Raw genomic sequence first — 26,210 nt, 5'->3', positions numbered from 1 at the left:
ATATGTAAGCTTATTACTTATATGCATTAGTTTCTTAAAATACAAAAAAAAAACACACACACACACACAAAGTGTTGGCATGGATATGCCCTAAATTTAAGTTATTCTAAATCTTCCAAATTTTAAAAATACAATGTAGGATTTTTTCCTCTTTCTCTCCAAATTATGGAACAGCCGGCGTTATCTTTGGATACCTGTGTCTGGATGAAAAAATCAATCAAGATGGCGGCCAAAACGCGTGACTTGAGGCGTTTTGTCGATTTCGGACGAAAGATCGTGGCTGTAGGAAGAAACTATCGGTGAATATTACGAAAAAATAGGATATTAAGTACTCAACGTAGCAATTCGCTTTAAGAGGCGTGCATATCTTCCGAGACTTTTCATAGTGTACAATTCAATCGATGAAAATCGAATCGAACATCCAGGCAATCGACAATAAAAACAAAATAATAGTTAATTGGTATCGTGTAGGGAATCGTTAATATTCGATACTCACAAATTTTCGTCCAATCAGTTTATCGATTATTATCAATAATTTTCTATTGCTTTGAAATTTTATGATAGACTTTCCGCTTTACTAAGCTTTTGTTTTTGGAATTAAGTTACTTCTGCCTATGTTCCCTGTCCTATCTATTGTCCTTTATAGCTGTTTTATTTCTATTGAATGTCATTGTTTCAGAGATCATGCAGCTGAGCTTGGCAATGTTGTCCCTGATAAACCACTGATATTTCTCAAACCAACATCAGCATACATTGAGCAAGGAAGCAAAATAAAGGTACAATGCAATGCTACATTAATGTCTTCAATGCTATAGCTAAAAAAAACTTGTTTGCTAGGGGGGGGGCTGTCAGGATTTTCTTTTATATGTCTTTGTTAAATTCCGGATCTATCAAGTCAGGGGGGTGCACTACCTGCAATCATGTTAGCTATATGGCACTGGGAACTAGTTGAGTAATGGATATCCTCTTTACTCTTTCTTTACTCAGTACTCCTAAAGTGGTTATTGCATGTTATACCTTTCCTCTGCTTTTTGTGTTTTGTGGCTCAAAGGTCCTCTACACTAGCTCGCCATTTTATTCTCATGCCGTACCCAATCAATCTCCACTGTCTTCTTTTAAACTACCGTGCTGATACTCTCGCAGTATACAATGCATTGCATATAATAGTTTATTGTGTAATTTCATGTATATATAACAAATTTCAGTGGTTCAATCAGTTCTCAGCTGAGATAAATTGTTATTTTTTTTTTTCATTGCTTTCAGATCCCCTCAAACTGCTCACAGCTTCACCATGAAGTTGAACTTGGAGTTGTCATAGGTCAAAAAGGAGCTAACATCAATGAGGAAGCAGCTATGGATCATGTTGGTGGCTATGCACTAGCACTTGACATGACTGATAGGACATTGCAGGAGGAGCTTAAGAAAAAGGGCCACCCATGGGCAATTAGTAAAGGGTTTGATACCTCTTGCCCAGTTAGTGACTTTATTCATTCCTCATCAATCCCAGATCCACATAATTTGAAACTTTGGCTTAAGGTTGATGGGGTGACAAAGCAAGAGGGAGTAACTAGTGATATGATGTTTACTGTACCTTTTCTAATCAGCTACATCAGTAAGATAATGACACTAGAGGAAGGGGATCTGATTTTAACAGGTACACCAGCAGGCGTGTCAGCCGTCAAGGAGGGTGACAACATCACTGCAGGAATCGAGGGCATTGTTGAAATGGCATTTAGTGTTGAGAAATGAAACGAAACGAAACGATCCCAAGGAGTCCCCGAAATGAACCCCGTGGAATTACCAGAATGGACAAAGGAAAAGTGGAAGGAAATACTTTTTGAAGCATTATAAAAAAAATTAAAAAACAAAGGCCCGATACTCAGGCAATGTACACTACTCAACCACTGACCTCGATGACGAGTGTCAATCAATGTCAATGACGTCATAGGTCACGTGACTTTAAAAAGCTTCAATATCTCCTATCCTTAAAACCCTAAAGGCCCGATACTCAGGCAATGTACACTACTCAACCACTGGCCTCGATGACGAGTGTCAATCAATGTCAATGACGTCATAGGTCACGTGACTTTCAAAAGCTTCAATATCTCCTACCCTTTAAACCCTAAAGGTCCGATACTCAGGCAATGTACACTACTCGACCACTGGCCTCGATGACGAGTGCCACTCAATGTCAATGACGTCATAGGTCATGTGACTTTTTAAATATCTCCTACCCTTTAAACCCTAAAGGTCCGATACTCAGGCAATGTACACTACTCGACCACTGGCCTCGATGACGAGTGCCACTCAATGTCGATGACGTAATAGGTCATGTGACTTTTTAAATATCTCCTACCCTTTAAACCCTAAATGTTCGACACTCAGGCAATGATGACGAGTTTCAATGTCTATGGCATTTTATTTTAACATCCACATGTCCTTATATGAATGGTTCTTTGTGAGAACTTAGGATACTATGTTCTTGTTATTCGTAAATTAACAGTGGCGGTCAAAATTATTTATTTTCGTTTCTGTTATTTAGCATAGTTTAATGCCATTTCCTCTTTCCTGCTTATTTTGTTTGGTGTGTTGTTTTGTATCGTGGCACTTTGGCATATTTTTTTAAATTTTTTTTTGAAAATTATTTGTTTTACAATAAAAACCTGTTTTTGATAGCCTAGAGTGGTTCTTATCTGGGGGGTGGTCAGGTTAGGTTCTTGTCAGTTTTTACTCGCAATGTCCACAGTTTGCGATGACGAGTTTCAGTCAATGCAGCGTACAAAAGAAAATCACCTGATACTGAGGCCAGTAATTAGTTACGCTTTCTCTGGACGACAAAGGTCAGGATTTTGACGTTCCCGAGGAGAATGGAACCGACGAGATCAATTCTGATTCCGACTATGACTCGTGGTTTCAAGAAATGGATAGAAAAAGACAGAAGGCACTTCACTCGTCAAACGAATCAGCAAGAAGAATGGTGAAAAGGGAACTAAAAAGGAATCCGCCCTCCAGGTACTTTGTTGGTGAAAAGGTTTTGGTAAGGCTCCCACAAACAAAGAAACTCGTGAAAGGCAAAAGAATATCTTTAAGAGGCACACGTGAAGCACTTGTCCTTAAGGCTGATCACAGTGAGCACAAGTACTTTGTCCAAATCGATAATCCCGAAGCTCCAACAATTAGGCAAAGTATGTGGATTAAAGTCGACGACATTACGTCACTAACGAAACAGGACGAGAGTAAAAGGCAAAAGATTGTAAAGGAGGAAATAAACGGTAAGCAAGAACAACAATTACAGATGACAAATGAAACATTTGCTGATGATGACATAGAGTTTGAAGATGAAAACAATAACGGAAGCGTACTTGATAATGCTATAACAGAACTGGTTAGCGACAAGGAACTCAGTGGCGATACTGTGAATCTGTACACATGCTTTTTGAATAATTACTATGCAAGTACTCGTACAGTCACAGCGAGTACTTACTTTTACCCCTCCCTCGATAGAAGCAATGATGCTGAAGAGACGCCATCTTACCGAAAATATATGAAACATAAACTATTAAGTGAAATCGATTACTTAGTAATCCCTATTCATTTGATGGAATTGAAACACTGGATTTTTGTTGTGTTATGTACTTTAGCAATGACGCTGGAGCTATATGACTCTGCAGGTGTCAGCGAAGCACATAAGGACGTGTTTGCCAATCTCAAAGCTAGGTTTATTCACAAAGAGATGGAATCTAAGAAAAATAGTTGGTCAGAGCACGTCAATAACCGTACCCCGAGGCAATCTAATCTTAATGATTGTGGGGTTCACATGTGCCTCATGATTAAACGACTTCTCCAAGCCAAATTTACGAGTCCTCCAGTCGCCATGCCAGATGAAAGTCGCGAAATGCGCCAAGATATGGCTGACGACATCCTAAACCATCCCTTCTTAGCGGCTACTCCAGACAATCTTAAGATTCAAGACCTCTTTTTAAAAGAGGTCTCAACCAAAGACGTACTCGACCAGCAAGTGGCTGCTGCCGGTTGCGTCTACAGGAAGGACGTGCCTATGGACGGTAACTGCTTCTTTTACGCAGTGAACGACCAGCTGATAAGATTGAAGTGTCCAGGGATTCCACATAATGTCTTAAGACAAAATATGGTAAGATATTTAGAACAGAATCCGTTTACCCCTGACGGCACACATCTCGGTGAGTTTATTAACCATCGCGCCTGGGACTCATACCTACACAACATGAAGAGAGAGGGTGTGTGGGCAGACTGGATCGTTGTCTGGGCAACTGTCAATATGCTTGATCGTGACATTGCCATCGTCTCGTCAACTGGGAGTGATGTTCTGCGAATAATCACTCCGAGCACTAGCAACAAGTCTACCGATCCCGGGAAAGAGGGAATGATTCTTCTCGGGCATAACGCCGAGCTTCATTATTATAGCCTTGACATTGCCGAGAAAGGCAGCCACCCCGCAGACCCGACATCATCCTTGATAAAAAAATACGGAGAAGGAAAAGTCACTGTACAGTTCTGCCAGAAATGCAACAAGGAGTTCAAGAGTTATTCGGGTGGGGTGTAGGAACTGGGGAGCGCCTTAGCCTGTTACTCCGATGACCAGGAATACTGCGAGGATTGTTTACATGAAATGCTTTTCTAGGTAACATAGTTTACACTATCCCTGCGTACGACTCGGCATTTCACATATGTTATTATTTTAAAGTTAAAGTTCAATGTTAAAGGGAGCGGTGTTCGCCCATAAACCGAGAAACGATTTTGATTTAAGAGGAAAAATGCAAGGCCATTGTTTTTCCCTCAAAAGTTCACTGTTATATCATGAAATAGTTTGTTTTCAAAAGTAGTAAAGAATGAAATGCAACCATAATACAGTACATACATCGTTGTCCTAATCTTTTGGTATGGGAATGTATGGGAAAAAGCTGTGTATGTATGTTTTGGATTGTATGACGTTTGTATTGTTGACGTCCTTAGTGGTGAGTGTTGCATGTTGCGAGGTTAGCAGACACTCGTCATCGAGCCTGTGGTTGAGTAGTGTACATTACCTTAGTACTGGACCTTTGGGGTTTAAAGGGTAGGAGATATTGAAGCTTTTTAAAGTCACGTGACCTATGACGTCATCGACATTGATTGGCACTCGTCATCGAGGCCAGTGGTTGAGTAGTGTACATTACCTTAGTATCGGGTCTTTAGGGTTTTAAGGATAGGAGATATTGAAGCTTTTTAAAGTCACGTGACCTATGACGTCATCGACATTGATTGGCACTCGTCATCGAGGCCAGTGGTTGAGTAGTGTACATTGCCTTAGTATCGGGCCTTTAGGGTTTTAAGGATAGGAGATATTGAAGCTTTTTAAAGTCACGTGACCTATGACGTCATCGACATCGATTGGCACTCGTCATCGGGGCCAGTGGTTGAGTAGTGTACATTGCCTGAGTATCGGGTCTTTAGGGTTTTAATGATAGGAGATATTGAAGCTTTTTAAGGTCACGTGACCTATGACGTCATCGACATCGATTGGCACTCGTCATCGAGGCCAGTGGTTGAGTAGTGTACATTGCCTGAGTATCGGGCCTTTAGGGTTTAAAGGGTAGGAGATATTGAAGCTTTTTGAAGTCACGTGACCTATGACGTCATTGACATTGATTGACACTCGTCATCGAGGCCAGTGGTTGAGTAGTGTAGATTGCCTGAGTATCGGAACTTTAGGGTTTAAAGGGTAGGAGATATTGAAGCTTTTTAAAGTCACGTGACCTATGACGTCATTGACATTGAGTGACACTCGTCATCGAGGCCAGTGGTTGAGTAGTGTACATTGCCTGAGTATCGGGCCTTTGTTTTAATTTTTTTTTAAATGCTTCAAAAAGTTTTTTTCTTCCACTTTCCCTTTGTCCATTCTGGTAATTCCACGGGGTTCATTTCGGGGACTCCTTGGGATCGTTTCGGGGCCCGGGATCATTTGGGGGACTTATGGGGATCGTTTCGGGTCCTGGGATCGTTTCGGGTCCTGGGATCATTTCGGGTCCTGTACAGGCTTCCTGTGCTATTACCCAGAGCGCAGCGCGCGGGAAGCTGTTATTAAATCACCATAGTAACAAATTATCTATAACAGCCGAAGTGCCAAAATACGGGTACAAAAAAGCGACAAGATGGCGGTTGGAGACGGAGTCGAACAACTTCTTAGCACCGCAGCTGCCCTAGGAACCACGACACTAGATTTGAACAGAAAGAACCTGATAGAAATACCACCCAAAGTGCTGGATCTACAACACCTAGAGGTATTCAGGCATCATAAATCGCACACATGTCTAAAATTTACACGTTGAATTCATGTTACTTTCGCATTCGTTTAATTCTTAGTTTCGACGTTTTGTGTATCTTACTGATATTAAATATTCTGTTTTATTTCTTTCTACAGTTTTTGTATCTTGAAGGCAATTATCTTACAACACTTCCTGAGACGCTGTTCGAGCGTTTGCCAAATTTGAAATGGCTTGACCTGAGAAATAATCACATCAACGAAGTACCGGAAAATCTCGGGGCACACAGGTAAGACTTCCATTGTTAAATAGAGGGCCGTTATCGACTGTACGTAAATTATGCAGTACTCATATAATTTCTCACTCATAACAATATTATGTTTACTTCTTTTTAGATGTCTAAAGAACTTGTTACTTGAGGGAAATAACATTCGAACTTTACCATTTGAATTAGGTAAGATGATACTTAAGGTTATATAGAAGTGCAATGGATGTAATGTACAATATTGAAATGAGATATCTCTTTTTTTTGGGGGGGGGAGGCTGATTATTTCGTCCTACTAGTACTGGAACAACTGCTATAGCAGTTTCGCTCATTATGGTTTATTACTTCAGGTTTTATCAAAAGTCTAAGTGGCCTGAACTTAGCGTCAAACCCACTAGAAAACCCACCTCCCCAAGTGGTTGAAAAGGGCACACAGGAGGTCCTTAGGTTTCTAAGGGAGCAATTCTCAGATAGAGAAAAGGCATCTGGCCACTGTACCCAAGGTGAGTTTTATGTTTTTCATGAGACGGGGGGGGGGGGGGGGGGGGGGGGGGGATGAGCCAAAAATGCAAACAAATTTAGAACATATTTAGAACATGTTTGTATACTAAGTAATGCCTGGTGCACATTAGTGGCCTAACAACATAGGTGTGCACACTGTTATGTTCAGATGTTCAAGTGTGAATGGTTCAACATAAAGACAAGCTAGACATAACAACATGGACATTACAATAAGAATTTTTTTTTCTTCTATGTCTTTATTTCTATGTTGTTATGTCAGGCTTAATAAACATACGGAAATAAGAATGTGTGTGTGCCTATGTCATTATGTTGTTATGTCACTAGTGTGCACTAGGCATAAGACCTTTTTATACTCTGTAGATGCGTTCAGTTCCTTTTTAACATATTGAATAGAGAAACTGATTGATTGGTGTCAATTTCAGTCAAGTCCCTGTCAGCCTCATCCAGCGACGAAGATCTTAGTAACCCCAGAGAGTTTTCAAGTAAGTTGACAGTTTTGTGTTCCCTTCTGTGAGTGTTTTTAATAGTTCCAGAAACACTTTGAGTGTATGCAATGGGTTGTTGAAAGTTAGTGGTCTATTGTAAGGGGGAACGTGGATATCAAACTTCCAAGCCCCTTTTTATTCCCATCCTTTTATTCAAAATTTATAAAATTTTGCCCAAATAATAAGTATATCTGATATCCAAATCCCTTTTGCAGGGGCCACAGTTCCTGATCAACAACCCATTGTGACAGAGTATGAATGTCTAAGCCCTGAGAAAGTGCGGTTACCTCCAATCATACAAGCTGCTGCATCAAGATCAAGAAATAGAACACTTGATAGCCCTGAAACTTTACTACAAGGCCAAAAGGCTAAACAGTTTGTGCATGAAAAGCAAAAAGCTGTTATTGTCAGTGAGGCCAATCCACCCAAATCTCCTATTCGTCAGATAAGGGAGTCAGTTTCTCGAAATAACTCAGAGCTGTCCCCTAAAAAAGAGCACAAGGAAATTGAAGAAAAACACAAAGTTATAAGGGTCAAAGTTGAATCCAAAAAGCAGATTACTGAGCCTCAAAGGTTAGAAGAAAAGGAGGAGAAACAACGAAAAAGAACTAAATCTAGAGGAGTAAGTCCAAACAAAGAGCCTAAGCCCAAAAAAAAGAGCAGCGAGCCTGTCCAGAATCCTTCCTATGATCTTTACAAGCCTGTGACTAAAACCACTGCAAAACCAAAGACTGAGGTACAGAAAATAGACATCGAAGGCAGGAGAGAAGTCCTCATGAAGGTGGATGAGATTACTGCAAAGACACATGGAATGGCTGTCAAAGAGGAAGTAGACTACTCAGAGCTGAGAGATCTTGTTGATGCATCAAATTTTCACGGCAGACTGAACTTGAAGGAAGGAGACATGATTGCTATTAAAGTCCCAGACAAACTTTACATCAAAGGCCAACCCTGCCTTGGGAAGATCACTTCTCTTCCTAACACTGTGGGCCAACTTACTGTGCACTACTACACTGGCACGTATGACGGTTACTGGAGACCAATGATGAGCCGAACGAGTCCATATCTGAGAAAGGTGCCCCTCACAAGTGTGTTGTGCAAGTTTAAGGTGTCAACAGATGGTCGCATGAGCCCCGTGACAGCTGCTAAGGTGCGACATGCTGTTGATGCCGACAGGAAAGAGCATATTTAGTGCAGTGTGACCATCATCTGAGTATGATCTGAGTTGATCAGCAAGAAATACCAGCAACCTTTGGATGATTTAGTGTCATCAGAAGTCAAAGACGCTTGGTTCAGATGCTGTGGAATAAAAATAGACATCTGCTTCAATGCATATAGAAAGCTTAAATATAATATATTATGAATGCCACACAAATAGAATAGAATCGAAGTATTTTGTAGAGTAGATTTTTTTACAATATTTTTATACTTCAGTTTTATACAACAGAAATATCATACTGAAAAATGAAATAATAAATAAATAATATGAATAGGTATCACCTTTTAACCACCTGTCCAGTATACTGGCAATATATATGCTTTTTCAAAAAGTTCCCTATGTGGATTTGGGTTTGCATTATAAATCTGTGCAGTACTTTATGTCAACTGCAAAGTTGTGAATTTGATGGTTGTGTGGGTGGATGATATTGGCCACAGGCATGCACCAACGATTGGCTAAGGGAGGGTGCGCAGTCATTGATATCATATGGAAAAAGGATAGTATTCGACGATCCTTAGTTAATAAATGACACTTTTTTGTTGGGGGGAGGGGACTATACACACAGACGCGCTAGTCGCTGAAACTCCTCAAAACTGTCATTGCCATCAAGTGGGCTTCTTGTTGATTTGTTTATTCAAAGCTCCCAGGTCATTATCATGCATTTTGCGACTGTTTTTTTTTTTTTCGTTTATCACGCGCTATAGATAAGTGTGAAATGGGTGCATATAGTTGACCTTGTAGTAAATAAAATTTTGTGTTTTCAGGTCAAGGCAATAGCTCTCGACGTAATAGCACAGGCTCGATCCAATCCCGACGCTATAGCAAAACCCGCGAGTCACTCGAAGATGACCCCGACTTGCGCCCCATCCAAACCCCAGTCTCGTTCCACACCCCTCCACTGGTACGCCCGGACCAGGTCCGCAAGAAGTACGACCGGCAAAGAAGCCACGCCTATTCGGCGGAGAGCAAGGACTCAGGGAGGAGGCACTCCTACGGGGAAAACGCATCACACTCCTGGGAGAAAGCCAGCTCCACGGGATCAGCGCCTTCCAAACGGACCCAACCTCGCCACAGGCATACCAACCCCAAACTAGAAAAAGCAAAATACGACATCCACGACCCACCAAAGTTCCCGGATTTCGAGGCGAAGATCGCAGAGCAGCAACAAATGGCGATGGACGCGTCTTTGAACGAGAAGGAGAATGGCATCGTGCAGAAGCTGAAGGACAAGAAGGCCTTGGATGACTGGCGGGATAAAACCAAGCGGATCAGACAGCGCAAGCAGCATCTCGCAAGCTTCAAAGCGCCTGTACAACCAGACGTGAACGCACCCTACGGCACGGAGAAGAACATGAAGGAGGAAAAGCCCAATGTGAGTTAAATGACTGGCTAGGGACGGGCCTTGCAGATGTCTGAGGGGAGGAGGGACGGGCCTTGCAGATGTCTGAGGGGAGGAGGGACGGGCCTTGCAGATGTCTGAGGGGAGGAGGGACGGGCCTTGCAGATGTCTGAGGGGAGGAGGGACGGGCCTTGCAGATGTCTGAGGGGAGGAGGGACGGGCCTTGCAGATGTCTGAGGGGAGGAGGGACAGGCCTTGCAGATGACTGAGGGGAGGAGGGACGGGCCTTGCAGATGTCTGAGGGGAGGAGGGACGGGCCTTGCAGATGTCTGAGGGGAACGGCTCGTGCACTATATTCACTTTTTCGGTTAAAATCTTTGCCAGAAATATGATATTTTTTTTTATGTGCTCAAATTCTTTGACCCCCTTTAAATTACTAATGGCCCGTTACTTTAAGAGTAAAATAGTTGGGACGGGAGAAAGTCTGGTCCATGAATATATAATCTCAAATCTCGAGACAGGAAAAGAAACAAGAACCATTTTGCTATTAATACAACTTCGTACTGTAGTATAGCCAAATTGACCCTCTTCTGATTATCCGTTATGACCCCTTGATCTCTCCCCGTACAGGCGATGTACGTGGCAAAGCTCAAGGAACTGTTGGGCGAGAAGGACAAAGGTGCTGCTAGGAGGTAAGAGAGGATTTGCCTTGTATTCTATTTAGTTGTGAAATACCTTCACTAATACAACCTCTACAAGACAAGTTCCGTGATTTACTGATGACCTGCATAAGGGAAAGGAGTAAGGGTGAGGAAGCAATAAGCTGTTAGCGCCATCTTCCTCAATATCTTTTCTGCTTTCTCCTACTTTGTGCTTGCTTGTGCGGGCTAGTTTTTAGCAGGCAGACAATCGGGACAGCTCTTGTGGATAGCCAGACAGCGTAAGGATGTACTTAAAAGATCTTTGATGAAAATATTTTTCGCCAGCTCTTTGAAAACCTCTCGTGGCTAACCGTAAATTTCAAATGGCAGCCCTTTGAGAAAAAGTGTTACATATTAAATAACACCCAAGGAATGATATTGAAAATGCCTTGTACTTTCAGAGCACTGCTAGATCGCGAACTAGAAGATCGCATCCGAATGCATATGGACAAAATTCAGGATCATCGGCGTAAAACGTACGACAACATTCAAGACGAGCTCGAGTCTGCGCGGAGAAACCTCGAAATGGTGAGTCGACTGTGACGCATGTGCGCGCGGGAAAAAAAGGCAGGAATCTATCATAAGCATGTGCTACACAAGTGTACTCCGATGCAGCTCAAGAAACAAAAGCAGTTCTGTACTCTAGCTTTCGTTCAAGTTAAAATCAAGAAACGAAAGCCCGTGTTGAAGTCGTGGCTTGGAAATAGATGCGAAAATTCTAGTAGGCATGCTTTGAAGAACGCTTTAATGAGGACCAAACTTATAAGAAAGAGCGCACGTTCGGATCGCTTTGTGTTTAGAACTACATTGCACACGTGCTACTACCGTTGCAATATGGACTCCTACTTAGTTATGAAACCTTGGTAGACACGGTTGCGAACGATCTGTCTTATTTGAGAGCAGAGATTCCATTTAGAATCGGTTATTTCTATTTACCGACTGTGAAAAAGAACAAAACATGCAAAATAATAAGTCTTTGACCAGTCGTTCTTCTCGTATTTGTTCCAGGCACACAAATACCAGCGTGAGCTAGACGAGAGAAAAGCCTTGGAGTACCGACTGCGTGCGTTTACTGGGGACGACATAGCACTCGCCAAGGGGAACGTACAACAAAGATTATCCTCTAAAAAATCTAATAAATAGAATCATTATATTGAAATTCAGGATTTTTATTCACATAAAACCTTTTGTTTCTCAGAAATTACCTTTCATCAAAAATTGTACATAAGTGTAAAATAGGTTATCTATGAAAATAAGATGTCATTTGCTTGATACAAATGGCTTTGAAATAAATTATAAAGAAACTCCTTTTTGGTAATAGCAGGGTGCATGTCAAAAGGCTAGGGGTAGTAATGCTTTTTCTTCAAAATTAGCCTGCTAGCCGGCTCTCCGTAGTTACCACTTACACTACAAATATTAACCCATTGACCCCTCAACCGGCCTGTACCGGCCTTGAGAAGAGACCCACAACCAAAAATACATAAATGCAAAATAAACACAACAAGACACAGGCAGCCCAAGCTCATTATATGAAATTTGACGGTCAAAATTCAAAATTGTCTATTTATGAATAAAAATGACTTGCAATGACTAACTTGTTGTGTCGTTTATTACTCGACCGAGTTTGAAGCCATTCGACAGGGATTTCACCAGATTGCTGAGTTTTCTCCCCCACATATATAAATAATCCCGGTCTAAGGGTTAATTACTGAACATGCTGCACGTTAACGCAATGACAAAAAAACATGCATTTTCTGCGTCACCTGTTCTTTTAGCCAAAATAACACAAGAAGGCGCCCGCCTGTAAGTTTCTTGTCAGTCGTAGGACCAGGATTTCAAAACCTAGGCTACAAGCCATTTATAACCAAATCGAATGACCACACGTACAATCGATTAAAATTTTGCTCGTTTATCTGTGACTTAAATTCGAGGGAGTGCTGGGGGGGTCTCTATGGACCTATAATTTCGAAGGCGTTAGACCACTCATAAGAAAATCCGTATTAGAGAAATGAAATTTTGGATTTATTTTAAAAACGTAATACAAATATGTACATGCTTTACATCGACGAGTGCTATAATTTCAAATCAACGTTGTCGGCAATGATATTCATAAGTTACACAACGCGACCTGGAAAACCGCGAACAGCGAAAAATATGTGGGAAATTCTGACAAGTCACAAGCGAGAATTCGGGTACTGAAACTTGTCTAGAGATCTTTATGCTTGAATAGCTCGTATGTGATTGGTAGGAAGGAACATTCCACACATGTTTCTCTTTTCCCGTTTTACTACTGGTCACGCTAAAAAATGAGAAGCGGGTAGATTGTTATCGAATCTCTTCAGCCTCGTTTCTATCTCCAGGCTCTTCTTCGGGCACATTCACCACAGGGAACACGTGGGGTTCCTGTGGTATTAGCTTGCCATTTTGTTCCAGGATCTGTTCGATCTCGATCATACGTCTGTGCTTTGTCACGTGTTCCATTCGCGCCGGGCCACCAAGCCTTATGAAACGAGCACCGGTAGCGACAGCCTAAAGAAAATGACACGGGGTCGTCACGTGAAAAATGAACTGATACAGCTGTGACACAATCTGAGCATACACCTATTTCAAAATACGTTGTCAGCATAGATGTGAAATGACAATTGCCAAATGGTAGTTCTTCTATTGAATATCATTATGGGACTCTTCGTATTTGTACTGAATGTAGGAAAATATGAGACAAGTTTACTCGTCACCTTCATTCTTACTTAGTCAAATCTTTATACTCATAAGAAGCGGTTGGTCTAGCCTGGAAGGGGGGGGGGGGGCAGCTGTAACCAGGCTACGGTTGGACTTAAAAACTACCATTTGAAATTTTCCAATCGCCATTTGCACTGACAGCGTTTCTTGAAATACGTATATATAAAACGTATACCATCCCGGTATTTTAAAGCGCTGTGGCGACAAAATAATGGGGGTACATGACATAAACAACTTCACAGCATCTTCTATTTCCTGCAACCCTGTTCAGTGTAGGGAGAGGGGGGAGGGTTGGACGGAATGACATCCACTTTATACTTATACTTATCTAGCACGTGACGGGATCCAAAATGCCTTATGGCAAGTGCAACCGTAGCACTGTATCTATAGCAAGCCCTAGGATAATGGAATCGGGTAAATTTTTGTCCACGTTTTCATCTTAGGTGGCACATTTAATGACGTTACGAGTTGACTGGTTACGAGTTGACTGGCTACGTATTGAATGGTTACAAGGTGACTGGTGAGGAGAGGGGACTGGTTATGAGAGGTGTCTGGTTATGAGTTGATGAATGTGTGTGACAAGTAAGACTACCCCAACAACTTATATCCAGAATCTGACATGAGTTATTACCTAATTTCGACCGTACAGAGTATAGTCAGCGGATAAATCTACACGCGCATGCGCAATGCCAAACCCTGAAATCTTCCTCAATTGTCTCGGAACTAGACTCCAGGGCCCACGCGGTTCTGTTTGAGATCCAGGGACAAAAGTGACTCTGTCATACAGTAAAAAAGATGGAGAGTACTCAGATGGGACACGAGAGAGTCGTCACACGTTCACACACTCTTTGAACCTCGCATTGTAAACCAAAGATAGATACTCGTGCGATAGCCTTGCCCTTACGGTTATTAGGAGTCGCAATGTACTATCAGACCACCAGAGTTTGGCTTCTTGTGGTCTTGATGGCCGAATGGGCAGAATCAACAAGTGAGTACCTGACTCAAGCGGGTGACAGCCATACGCAAGGACAAAGACCAAATAACAATATCTATACAAGTATACGAACGTTTACATTCGTGTACACGTAACAATACACCAAAAACTGGAATTCGACGAAAATTAAGCAGAGTCGAATTCCAGTTTTTGGTGTATGGTATTCATTGTTCTGGTACGAGATCACGACAGTTTGGGCTTTTTGATTCTATCCGTGTACACGTAAAGTACAGCTAAAATCATACACGAACGCCAAGAATTTCAAATAATTGGGGTTGCATTTAAGCTTGATTATTAATACACAATGCGAAGCTGTTTGGATTTTAAACATCAATACTGGTAAGTCCATCTTTTACAATTGGTATACGAAAATGTATGATTTTAGCTTGGAATCATGCATTATTTAAACAGAATCACAGGTGTGCGGCCTGCGCGCAAGGTCAGCGGACGCAGGAGCAGACAGGCGCATTACAGGTAGAAATCCGTCTTCCTCCATCTTGGCCTTTTGCAATATTTTTATAATCATTTAGTTTTTTAAATTAAAGGTCCTCCCCAGGAAGTTGGCCGTGGATGGCGGCCGTTTTTGTGCGGGGTCCGCCCAAGTATTTCAAATGTGGTGCATCTTTGATCTCAGACCGCTGGCTTATAACCGCGGCTCACTGCGGAATCTTCAATTTTGACATGATGATGACCAGCGCTCACAAAATGCCGGAACAGTTGATGGTAGAGGGAAGGGTTCTGAATAAATTTCACTAAAAATGACCAATGCATCAAGAACTTTCTATAAAGGATCTTGCATTGAAGATATACAAAGCCAATCAGAGGTGAGCTAAGCTTTCCCCTATCTAACAAAAAGGATTTATTACCAGGTGCGGCTGGGCGAGCACAATATGGAAAAGAAAACCGACACTAAGCAAGAGGTCAGCGTGAAGCGAGTTGTCTTCCACCCAAAAGGCGATCTAAAATTCACTAACACCACCGAGGTGAAAAAAGTAACGTCCTCACATGACCTGATGTTGGTGGAGCTTAAACGAGCAGTGGAGATAAATGATCACGCTAGACCCATCTGTATCAGCAAGCAGACATTCAAGCAAGGTAATTCTATTGATGACCATGTTAGGCTCATCTGTATCAGCAAGCAGACATTCAAGCAAGGTAATTCTATCAATGTCCACGTTAGGCCTTTATGTATCAGCGGACATTCAAGCAAGGTAATCACATTGATGACCACGTTAGACCCATCTGTATCAGCAAGCAGACATTCAAGCAAGGCCTTTCTATTGATGACCACGTTACCCCATCTGTATCAGCAAGCAGACATTCAAGCAAGGTAATTCTATCAATGTCCACGTTAGGCCTATATGTATCAGCAAGCAGACATTCAAGCAAGGTAATTATATTAACGACCATGTTGGGCCTATCTGTATCAGCAAGCAGACATTCAAGCAAGGTAATTATATTGATAACCACGTTAGACCCATCTGTATCAGCAAGAAGACATTCAAGCAAGGTAATTATATTGATGACCACGTTAGACCCATCTGTATGAGCAAGCAGACATTCAAGCAAGGTTATTATATTGATGACCACGTTAGACCCATTTGTATCAGCAGATATTCAAGCAAGGTAATCACATTGATGACCACGTTAGACCCATCTGTATGAGCAAGCAGACATTCAAGCAAGGTAATTATATTGATGACCACGTTAGACCCATCTGTATGAGCAAGCAGACATTCAAGCAAGGTAATTATATTAATGACCACGTTAGGCCTATCTGTATGAGCAAGCAGACATTCAAGCAAGGTAATTATATTGATAACCACGTTAGACCCATCTGTATCAGCAAGAAGACATTCAAGCAAGGTAATTATATTGATAACCACGTTAGACCTATATGTATCAGCAAGCAGACATTCAAGCAAGAAACCTAGCTAACTAACCTGTTACTGTGAGACATTAAAGAACCACTGTTTCTACATTTCGTACAACAAGATATTGGGTTTTACTTATTCGCAGGCACAATGTGCTACATCGCAGGATGGGGGAATGAGAAGGTGGGAGGACCAACTCAGCAAACCTAGCAAGAGGCGGCTATTCCTATAGTGTCACGTGACTGCAACATGCCCGCGTCGTACAGCGGTGTTATATCGAGCGACATGCTCTGTGCGGGTTTCAAGGAGGGCGGCGTGGACACTTGTCAGGAGACAGCGGAGGTATGCAAGCGTCTTCCTAACAACCAGTATCATCACAATAATCATCATAACCGTTACTGTCATCACCACCCTCATACTTATTATTATAATCACTGGAAGCAGCAGTATTCATCGTGTCATCATTTTAATAAAAAAATCTAAACGTCAGCCCCATATTTAACGTTGTTATTGATCATTATCATCATCATCACTTTGGCTATTTCAGATGTTACTGATGTTTATAATACATTTTCAGTTTCGCGTTTCTCCTTGTTTTTGTTTCTTTTCAGGTCCCCTCATGTGCCAAGGCCGCGATAAAAAATGGTTCGTAGCCGGAGTAGCGTCCTTTGGTCACCAAGGCTGTGGCGTACCGCACAAATACGGCACATGCTAGCATGGCACGTACCACAGGAATACCAGTAATCCGAGATTGAATGACATCAATACGGTGTATATGCTAGCATAGTACGTACCACAGGAATACCACTAATCCGAGATTGAATGACATCAATACGGTGTATATGCTAGCATAGTACGTACCACAGGAATACCACTAATCCGAGATTGAATGACATCAATACGGTGTATATGCTAGCACAGCAACAGATGCAAAATGGGTCGCACATACCACAGGAATACCAGTAATCCGAGATTGAATGACATCAATACGGTGTATATGCTAGCACAGCAACAGACGCAAAATGGGTCGCACATACCACAGGAATACCAGTTATTCAGGTCATAATGATATAAAAACGGAATATAGCATAACAGTACACGCAGAATGGCTGGCACGTACCAATGGCATACTATTTATCCAAGACAACATGATATAATTACGGTTTATCTGCTAGCATAACAGCAGACGCAATATGGGCGCCACGTCACACAGGGATACCACTTATCCAGGATACAATGACATAAATACGGGCACGCAAAATTGGTCGCTAGTACCACAGGAATACGAGTTATCCAGGACTGAATGACACAAATACAGTATATATGCTAGCATAGCAGCAGACGCTAATTGGTTCGCACGTACCACAGGCATACCACTCAAATTGAATAAATGAAAAATGGAACATTTACGTTTGCTACAGGTATAGTGTTCACAACTGTACTCACGAAATCCACTGCTAGAGTGTTGACGTCTTCAACCTGTCCCTTACTCAGCATTACCAAGCCTCCCTGGTCTGCGGACAGGACAATAAACAGGGGTATTAATAATGACAACAAGTGATTATAACCCATGAACTAGGGGCGGATCTAGCTTTTCGCTAAGGGGAGTGGGTAATTTTTTGTTGCATGTGGCTTTCTGGCGGCGTGGGTTAAACCCCCTAAAACCCGTGCCCTAGATCCGCTACTGATGAACCCAAGGAACAGGGAGATTCTCCATAGTAAGGGAAAGGAATTTCCCTATGTCCGGTTTGTAAATAAATAATTACAATAATCTGTTGTAACTACATGGTGTGCCTCCCCTTAAAGAAGACCAATGACGCCGCCATTTTACGCTTCCGCACAAAACCGAATGACTCAAAGCATCCACTTCAATCGGCTAATTCAAGCAACTGAGAAACTAAAAAAAATGTAGATTAAATGTGAATACGTATGAAGAGACGATTTGCTGCTTTTTCTATCCCAAATAAAACTTGAGAAAACTTGAAATTGTCGCGCATTGAAAAGTCATTAAAGCGGGAAATTGTCAAAACACAGGAAGTTTGAAGCCGATTTACCGATTTAAGTCAATGGCTCTAGATAAAATGACAAATAAAATACCGTTTTAATGTAAAGATCTATAACCTCGGAGTTAAAACCGGTAAAAGCCGGTTTTCGATAGTCATTTTTAACATCAACTCAATATTTCCGGCTTTGGAGGTGAGCGGTCCGGTATCGCGGGGTCCGGATCGTAGGATACCGGACCTTACGAGAGCCAATCAGAGCGCGCGATTTGATGGATACCGGACCCCGAAAAAAAGTAAAGCAAGATATTGGATTTTACTTATTTGCAGTCGTGTATTGTTATTTTGACGTTTTCTTGCAAATGAACAATAAAAAACGAGTGGTTGACCGACATTCCTTAAATACTTACCGGCCACAGCCCTTATCTTTTCCCACAGCTCCGTGACGGTGTTTGCGTTATCAGCACTGAGTAACGCAACGCTGGAGAGTTTTTCAGTCACGCCTGTTGCTAGGATACTGGGATTGCGTCGGTAGAGCTCGTTGCCTATGACGAAACACTTCTCTCCGATCCGCTGGTTGAGCTTCGTCCATGCCTCCCTGTCCTGAAGCCAAATGAAATTCTGAAAGTCTCGCACATAAAATGTTTATATTGTACAGCACACATAAACACATTTCTTATGGGTTATGAATACGTTAATTAAGATTTATGTATGTTTGAGCTCAAGTGATGACGCGGAAGTGTTGAACATTTGACACATTTCAACTTTCTTACACGAATCTTTGTGTTCCGGCTTCACGCGGGCCCAATGATCATAACCAAATATCAAACATCTCTGGTTTTCTTTACCAAGGGTGAGGAAAGTCTGTGGTTCATGATTGCGTTATTCATTTGTTCAGCTAAAAATCAATGCAAATTTCAGTAGCAAACTAAATCCACTCGAATCACTGTTAATTCAATCCATGAAATTATCCAGAAAAAAATTGATTTAAAAATCAGTCTCAAAGAAGAAGGGGCCTGGCCTAATGAACAGGTACAGCTATATTTCTTAAAATTATGAGAGTTTGAATGTAAAAAAATGCACGGAGAATTACCTGACTTCTTACGCCATCAATAATCCCGAGGATTCCCGGAAACTTTTCCAAGAACTCGCAATACAGATTGATGACGTCATCGACTGACTTGAAAGCGTTGCTCATGATTTCGTACTTGAGTTTCTCCTGTATAAGTCAGGAAATTTAGGAAAAATTTAATCATTGGTGGTGTGCAAGTGTCGATGGTGTGACCTTGGTGTGAAAAAAGAATTAAAAAAATACCGCGTATATTTTGCAACAGCTGTTTTTAAACTAAAAAACTCAAAAAATTTCCCCCCCACAAATGTATATGTAACCTATTATATTATCTACACCAAAAGAACCTTTCCCACATCTTAAGCAATGAGATATTAAAGCCGCATTGTCACCAGTTTACTTCCGGTCGATTACGTAACAATATCCGATGATTTTTAACGGAAAACGCTAAAAATATTTCAAAATATCAAAATATTGAAAGCAGTGTAAACTGGTGACAATGCGGCTTTAAGTTTAACTGTTTTATAGATATCTTGATTACATTTACATTGCTTTGCCTCCCAGAAGAATTTATAAAAGACTAAAAAGATTATTGTCCATTATACAATAAAGTATATGTATATCTCCTTTGGATCCCATTAGCTAAAATCAGAATGTTAGTTTTACAATCGGACGCATTCCAGTTGTGCAACTGGCGCACGAGGAGAGAGGGGGAAGAAAATAAAACTATTATAATTAGAGGAAGAATAGCGCAGAATAGCACGGCATATGCATAGCACCGAATAGCACAGCACAAAATTGAATAGAAGGACTTAGATTAAACAGTTAACTCATTGGTGCATGTAATAAAACTAATACACACTACTAAAAACAAAATATCATCAAATTAATTAAAAAGTAACTCTTTCCATGAATGCCGTGCATGTGTGCATGTGAGTCAAGTGTTGTGACTTTAACAAGTGTCGGTTTAGTTAGTGCGAAATTCATTTTTTTCTAGACTAGACAGCAGACCTACTTAAATGCTGCATTCATTCCACAACTCTGGAGAATCGAGATAACATGGTCATAACTCTAAAATGATTGTTCTCAAGTTGATTCTTTTCTTGGTTGTAGCTTCAGTATTTTGCAGTAATAAGCACACAGTGCCATATGGAGAGAGGATACTGTCTCCAGTTGACGATTCAGTGTACGATGCATTGTCTGAACTTTGCAAAGGAAAATCTTTACCACCAAAAAGTGAACGTAGCAAGGCACAAAAGGCTGCAGTTATCCGCTTTTAGAGAGGACGGAGAAAACTTTCTTTAAAGGTTGAAAATGGCATAGATTGCTTATTTTTTTAGATAAAAAGATGCTTAAGAGTTTAATTTCAAAGTACTTGCAGAAATCCTGGTTTTACGATACATGTTATCTTTTATAGCGGAGCTTGGTAGATCAGAAAAGGCGGTAAGCTATACAATTAAGTTCCGTGAAAAAGATGGAATTCCTCTGTCATTCGCTGGCTGTGTCTTTTGTTCCCAAAAAGACGCGAACATGGGAAACGCATGCACAAATTTTCTTTGAAATGACTAGAGCTCATTATCTGTTTTGCTTGGGGCTTAATGACAATAAAAAACTGGTTATAAACTCATTTTTCTAATGCCTAGTGCACACTAGCAACATAACAACATAACGACATGGGCGCGCGCACTATGTTTAGCCCGACATAACGACATGGACATAATGACATAAAAGAAAAAAATATGTTTTTTCTCTTATGTCGTTATGTCCATGTAGTTATGTCGAAGATAAGAGTGTGCGCGCCCATGTCGATATGTCGCTAGTGTGCACTAGGCATAACCGAAAGCTTATAAGGCCATTTTAAAGTACTTTTAAACAAAAAACACAACAAAAGCACACGTTAGCAATCATCAGTAAAGATTTTAGTATTTTATCATGAAGACAGGTGGTGCATACCGCAAGCGTTACTAACAACATTGTCTGGACGGGAGCTTTAATTACCTTCCGCTTTGGATTACCAATCTAAATAAGAATACGGGTGAAATATTAAAAACAATATTTTATTGCCTGATGAAACTGTCTGGCATTTTCACGCAACAGACAGATCAAACGACAAAAGTTTCAAACAGGCTCAGCAGGTAAGACCTCGCGTTTGATTGGTAGGAAGACAATTGAAACAATGGATATTCCATACAAATTTCTGCTGTTCACGTTTGATTGGTCAGAACACATTTGTTAAGTCAGTCAGTAATTGACACAAGCAATATCCAATGCACATTATCCCTGTTAATGTTATTTTTAATATTATACTTTTTCTTTGTTTTTTTTTAGTTGCTTTGTTCTGTTTTGTATAGTTGTAAAGTGTCCCAAGTGAAATGGTCGCTATCCTAATTAGCATTTTTGTCATGAAATAAAAGCTGGTATTCACTTTTTTAGATTTCTTTTGAAAATGCAAAACAATCTTTTCTGTAGCACGTGTAATTGCTTAAGTTTACAATTGGTTATGTTGTGGACTCAGTGAATCACAGTTCTATAATATGCCCTGAATAAGTTACCTGATCATAAAAGTCATTGGCAGCGATATTGAGTATGATATGAAGGTCTGTTCCCAGTGTATAACCACACCCAGAAACAGCATCCTGTAGGTATTCCAAGGCCGTTTCGGGCTTGTCCAGGGGTGGAGAGTAACTCCCATCATCGGTTACACATCTCCCTGATGCCTGCAAAGACATTGGGTTGAGCGATATAGCAAACAACACGTGGGCAGTGGTGACCCAATCTTCCAAGATTAGAGAGCTCATGAATATACCACAGCACTTACTCACAAATCATAGTAAAAGAATAGAAACTACAGAGGTACAAAGGATATTTAGTTATTTTACAATACTCATCTAAAAAAAGAACACCAATAACCACCCACCTTAGCCCCCCCTGCCCAGCCAATGTGCCTGAAGAAAACTAGCCTATGATGTACCCTATATCCTATAGACAACCCTATTGGATGGTTGACTTAAGCTATGTAATGTACTACTGACTCCAAGTTTCTGCTGCAGAAGGGCCCCCATCTGATGATAGACTTCAGTCAACATCTGAAGGCCCTGTTTAAACAACACACAACAATTTGTTATGTCTTCTAAAAAGATTGACTTACAGTAATGGCACAGTAGATGGGATGTGATACTTGTGCATTTATAACACATCGCATCTACAGTAGTTCTTCATTGGGCTCCAACAAAGGGCTGATAACGCTCAAAACATCAGCTCTGTTTTCAAAGGAGAAACAAATATGACACCACAACCTCCCCCCCTCTGTTTTACCTTTGATGTGGATTCTCCAGGCTTGGGTAAGATGAGCACTTCCTTGATCATGTTTTGCTTGCCAGAAGCCAACTTACCAGATGACAGTAGGGTCATGACAGGCAGCGGCATGCACTGGCTTCCACTGGGCTGTAAAATAACCACCATTACCAACCCCAATATGGTCAAGATTGACTCAAGAATAATCAACGGTCTAACACTATCTTCACAATAAGCCAGCACACACACTACACCACAGAAGAATGTACTAAGGGGCCACTTAGACATAGTATTACCATTACCATACTCTAACAGTACAATCTGCAATTCCTTATCAACTAGCTATAATCATCTCACCTCTTCAAGAAAGGTATTTGCCAAGTGTTCAAAGACTTCCATTTTCTTTAACATGGATCCTGCTATAACCGTTGCCATTGAAACCCCAAGGACAGCATAATCTCTTGTAACTTTCTCTTCCTCCATGTCAGGAACTATTTGAATGTTGGACTCCTTGGCAAGTTTCTTGTCAGCAACGACACTCTGCTTTTTGCTAAGTGAGACTGATTTTCTGGATTGGCTGGACTTTTTTCCTGACAGCTCATCTATTTTCTCTGTAGTAGGATCTGACTCAGATTGCTCCGCCTGAACAGACGCTGGGCGTGACAATGGCATCTCTTCATCAAGCAAGCCCCTTTGAATAGAAAAGTGATTATTAACCCTGAAATTGAAAAACTGTTATCCCCAAAACAAAATATTCCTGCACTCAAGCCTAACAGTCTCTGCCCCCCAGCATCTCAGGGAAATGCAAATAGGCTACAAGACTTGTTTTGGCAGTACCTCCATTTGAGACCTAGTACCACAACATGCTTTGCTTCCTTGCCACAAAAACTCATCAATACATTTTTCAATGTCAATGCTGTACTATGACCATCAAGCTTGACTTTAGAATTACCATAGAGTAATATTCCTTCATCCTTTCACAAAAAGGGCCAAATTCAGGATTTCCTGAAGGGACAACATTACCAAATGGGTGTGCACCAATATATAAACATATAACTGGAGGTAATATGTAGGTTTAAGCTAAAGTTTTGGCTATTCTCAACCACCCCTGAGAAATAATATTTTGATCCTGAGCAGACCAGGGGGGGGGGGGTAGGGGGTGCAAACACAATGGCGTAAAGTCCACTTTTGGTTCTCAATAGACGTGCTATTTGTAGACAAAACTATAAAGCATAAGCTCAATCAGTCTGGTATGTAGCCAAATCTGACAATAAACATCCCGTGGCAATACTGCAAAGGCATAATTTTTTTTTTTTTGGGGGGGGGGGGGGTGTTCAGATTTTTATCAGAGAACCCCCCCCCCCCCCCCAAAAAAAAAAATCCTGGTTACGGGCCTGCTGAGTATGCTCTGGTTTGGGGCTGCCATGGAAGAATTAAATGATTAATAATAACAACAAATATAAGCTTACTTCAGTATCTGATCAACTCCTTGCTGGTTCATTGGCTCTACACCACTGACCCTGGGTGTAATTGTGTCCTGAACTCTTTCTATGAGATAATCAATGTCTAGCGCAAGATTCGTCCCACTAACAACACTCGTGGGTGCTGGGGGGTCGCAAGGCGTCTTTTGCTTTGGGGGTTCGGGAGATTTTCCTTTGAGGTCTGGTGTTTTCACCTTTGTTATGGGTGGAGAGCCGTCTATTGGTAACACTATGCTCTTGACTGGCTGTTGAATAATGTAAGTAACAATAAGTAATAATCTACTGTGCTTATGGGTAAGGATATGTATTGATACAGGCCATAGTTTTATTTGCATGAAAATTTTGGCAAAATGTTATGGAAACAATAAAACATACACAAGCCTTGTGATACTTCCATGTTCAAAAAAAATGTTTGTAATAATGAGATAATATAAATAAATAATAGTTGAAAACAAAGTGCTCCATTTAAAAAGGTAATAGGAAGATCAAGGGGTGGGGCAAGTTGGCTGCTCCTCTTATTTTCATAGATGTTGCTTAAAAAATATGATAAAGTAAATAAAGCAGATCCTAGCTACAGTTCCCCCTAAATAAAACTATTAAATCCACCCCTAGGGGTAGGCATAGGTGATATTGAGAAATAAAATATAGCAATTTTGAGACAAATGTGCTCTCCACAGACTAACCAATCCAATCTAATCACTGTAGTAGCTACCACAATAGAACTCTACCTTTTTTACACCATTAACAAAGCAGTTTAACTCAAGCTTGACAGAAGGGTGACCTCTACTGCTTAGCACTTCTTTGGCTGACACCTTAAGCAGAAATGGAGTATTTTAGATGGAAATCTACACAATTTTATCGGATACGTTAGGCTTGAATTGAAATGTTCTTGCTGCCTCTGTGAAAACTGAGTCTGAGTCTGGTGTTTCATAAAGCCCTTTGCTGAGGAGGCTTATTTGCTGTGGCATGGGCTAATGCAGATTAATCTTGTTTCAACCATGCTAGCACAGACCACCTATAGTTTTTTCTATAGGTTGCTGTGTAGCCTTCAAGTTATAGCATGCAATCATTTATACTAGAATAAATTTTGGTCAACATTTTGTCAAATCTAAGCATTGCAAGCGCCCTTGTAAAAGTGCTTTAAAAGCAATGCCCTTCTACTCTAGTGTATGGGTTTACGGCTGGCAAACTCTTAATCATTTCTAAATGATTTCTAAAATATTTTTTGATAATTTCTAAATAAGTCACTCTCAATAGATACATACATATGCTCAAACTTACATTTGTAATTGTAGGCGATTTTGCTATCGCACCAAAGTGCTCAGACTGAGAGAAATAAAAATAAAAAGAATTTATGATGCAATAGCTAACTATTTACACGTCAAATTAGTAGTGAGAAGACTTTTACAATAAGTACCATAGATGAAGATGAAGTTTAAATAACACAGTACACCAGGGATTTTAACACTACAGAACAGCTGATCGAAAGTCAAAAACGATATAGTCTATTTGTAGCTTAAGTGTAATACCTCTCAAATAAAAAGATATTGGGAAGCCTCCTAAAATATAAGTAAGTACTGTAAGTATTTTTGTCAAAAGAAAACAAAAATATCCTGTCACTATTTCTCTGACGACAAAAATCGTTTTCCTACCATATAACCAAATATGTCTTCAGGCTTCTCCTTAAACATCTTGTTTAGCAATTCTTCCACATGTTTTGGCACGTTATTTGAGTTGAAATACTCGACGGCTTGTCGTTTTGTTTCTAGTGTGTATTTCGCGCTTACGGCCGCCATCTTGAATCACTAGGGAGATCTTGTCAACGGCCTCGCTTTGGTGAAACTAGAAAATACACAGGTAACCCGAACTTTTGAAAACGTAAGGAAAACGGAAAGTCACAAGCTCGAAAAACTTACAAAATGAAAAAAAGATAAAAAAAGAAACCTAAAA

General features: G+C 40.8%; 3 protein-coding genes across 5 annotated transcripts; 2 read left to right on the top strand and 1 right to left on the bottom strand.

The window, feature by feature from the left end:
* Nucleotides 1–96: 96 nt before the first annotated feature.
* Nucleotides 97–1,847, top strand: LOC5520930 (acylpyruvase FAHD1, mitochondrial). Its single transcript, XM_001640797.3, has 3 exons — nt 97–299; nt 680–776; nt 1,264–1,847. Exons 1-3 carry the CDS (start codon nt 166–168, stop codon nt 1,747–1,749), a joined length of 717 nt encoding a protein of 238 aa, XP_001640847.2. The 5' UTR covers nt 97–165; the 3' UTR covers nt 1,750–1,847.
* A 2,720-nt stretch (nt 1,848–4,567) lies between these two features.
* Nucleotides 4,568–12,399, top strand: LOC116604116 (leucine-rich repeat-containing protein 27). Of its 2 annotated transcripts, XM_048729460.1 has the most exons (10): nt 4,568–4,660; nt 6,131–6,296; nt 6,437–6,567; nt 6,674–6,732; nt 6,894–7,046; nt 7,488–7,547; nt 9,534–10,141; nt 10,739–10,800; nt 11,211–11,337; nt 11,818–12,399. In XM_048729460.1, the coding sequence occupies exons 1-10, from the start codon at nt 4,614–4,616 to the stop codon at nt 11,950–11,952; spliced, it is 1,548 nt and encodes a 515-aa protein (XP_048585417.1). In that variant the 5' UTR covers nt 4,568–4,613; the 3' UTR covers nt 11,953–12,399. The 2 variants fall into 2 exon arrangements, with proteins under 2 accessions (XP_048585417.1, XP_048585416.1); XM_048729459.1 differs by lacking the exons at nt 9,534–10,141; nt 10,739–10,800; nt 11,211–11,337; nt 11,818–12,399 and adding an exon at nt 7,766–9,054.
* Nucleotides 12,400–12,809: 410 nt separating this feature from the next.
* LOC5521037 (enolase 4) lies at nt 12,810–26,090 on the bottom strand. Of its 2 annotated transcripts, XM_048729455.1 has the most exons (12): nt 25,913–26,089; nt 25,542–25,586; nt 24,989–25,072; nt 24,249–24,505; nt 23,137–23,470; nt 22,801–22,929; nt 22,518–22,580; nt 22,038–22,202; nt 19,510–19,635; nt 18,827–19,019; nt 17,863–17,930; nt 12,810–13,338 (listed from the first exon to the last, which is right to left on the bottom strand). In XM_048729455.1, exons 1-12 carry the CDS (start codon nt 26,054–26,056, stop codon nt 13,135–13,137), a joined length of 1,812 nt encoding a protein of 603 aa, XP_048585412.1. In that variant the 5' UTR covers nt 26,057–26,089; the 3' UTR covers nt 12,810–13,134. The 2 variants fall into 2 exon arrangements, with proteins under 2 accessions (XP_048585412.1, XP_048585413.1); XM_048729456.1 differs by lacking the exon at nt 19,510–19,635 and having other exon boundaries at nt 25,913–26,090.
* Between the last annotated feature and the right edge of the window lie 120 nt (nt 26,091–26,210).

Source organism: Nematostella vectensis, chromosome 6, assembly GCF_932526225.1.
Source record: "Nematostella vectensis chromosome 6, jaNemVect1.1, whole genome shotgun sequence".
NCBI classification, from domain to species: domain Eukaryota; kingdom Metazoa; phylum Cnidaria; class Anthozoa; order Actiniaria; family Edwardsiidae; genus Nematostella; species Nematostella vectensis.
Note: the sequence above shows the minus strand (reverse complement) of the source record. Positions and strands in the feature narration are given on the sequence as shown.

Excerpts from the sequence above, each read along its gene's own strand:
- LOC5520930 (XM_001640797.3), top strand. The coding sequence starts at position 166 with ATGGAACAGCCGGCGTTATCTTTGGATACCTGTGTCTGGATGAAAAAA. Across the intron at positions 300-679 it reads GCTGTAGGAAGAAACTATCG|AGATCATGCAGCTGAGCTTG; the intron begins GTGAATATTACG and ends TCATTGTTTCAG. Across the intron at positions 777-1,263 it reads AGCAAGGAAGCAAAATAAAG|ATCCCCTCAAACTGCTCACA; the intron begins GTACAATGCAAT and ends CATTGCTTTCAG.
- LOC116604116 (XM_048729459.1), top strand. The coding sequence starts at position 4,614 with ATGACCAGGAATACTGCGAGGATTGTTTACATGAAATGCTTTTCTAG. Across the intron at positions 4,661-6,130 it reads TACATGAAATGCTTTTCTAG|CCGAAGTGCCAAAATACGGG; the intron begins GTAACATAGTTT and ends TATCTATAACAG. Across the intron at positions 6,297-6,436 it reads TGGATCTACAACACCTAGAG|TTTTTGTATCTTGAAGGCAA; the intron begins GTATTCAGGCAT and ends TTCTTTCTACAG.
- LOC5521037 (XM_048729455.1), bottom strand. The coding sequence starts at position 26,056 with ATGGCGGCCGTAAGCGCGAAATACACACTAGAAACAAAACGACAAGCC. Across the intron at positions 24,506-24,988 it reads TTGTTAATGGTGTAAAAAAG|CCAGTCAAGAGCATAGTGTT; the intron begins GTAGAGTTCTAT and ends ATTATTCAACAG. Across the intron at positions 19,020-19,509 it reads TTGATGGCGTAAGAAGTCAG|GACAGGGAGGCATGGACGAA; the intron begins GTAATTCTCCGT and ends ATTTGGCTTCAG.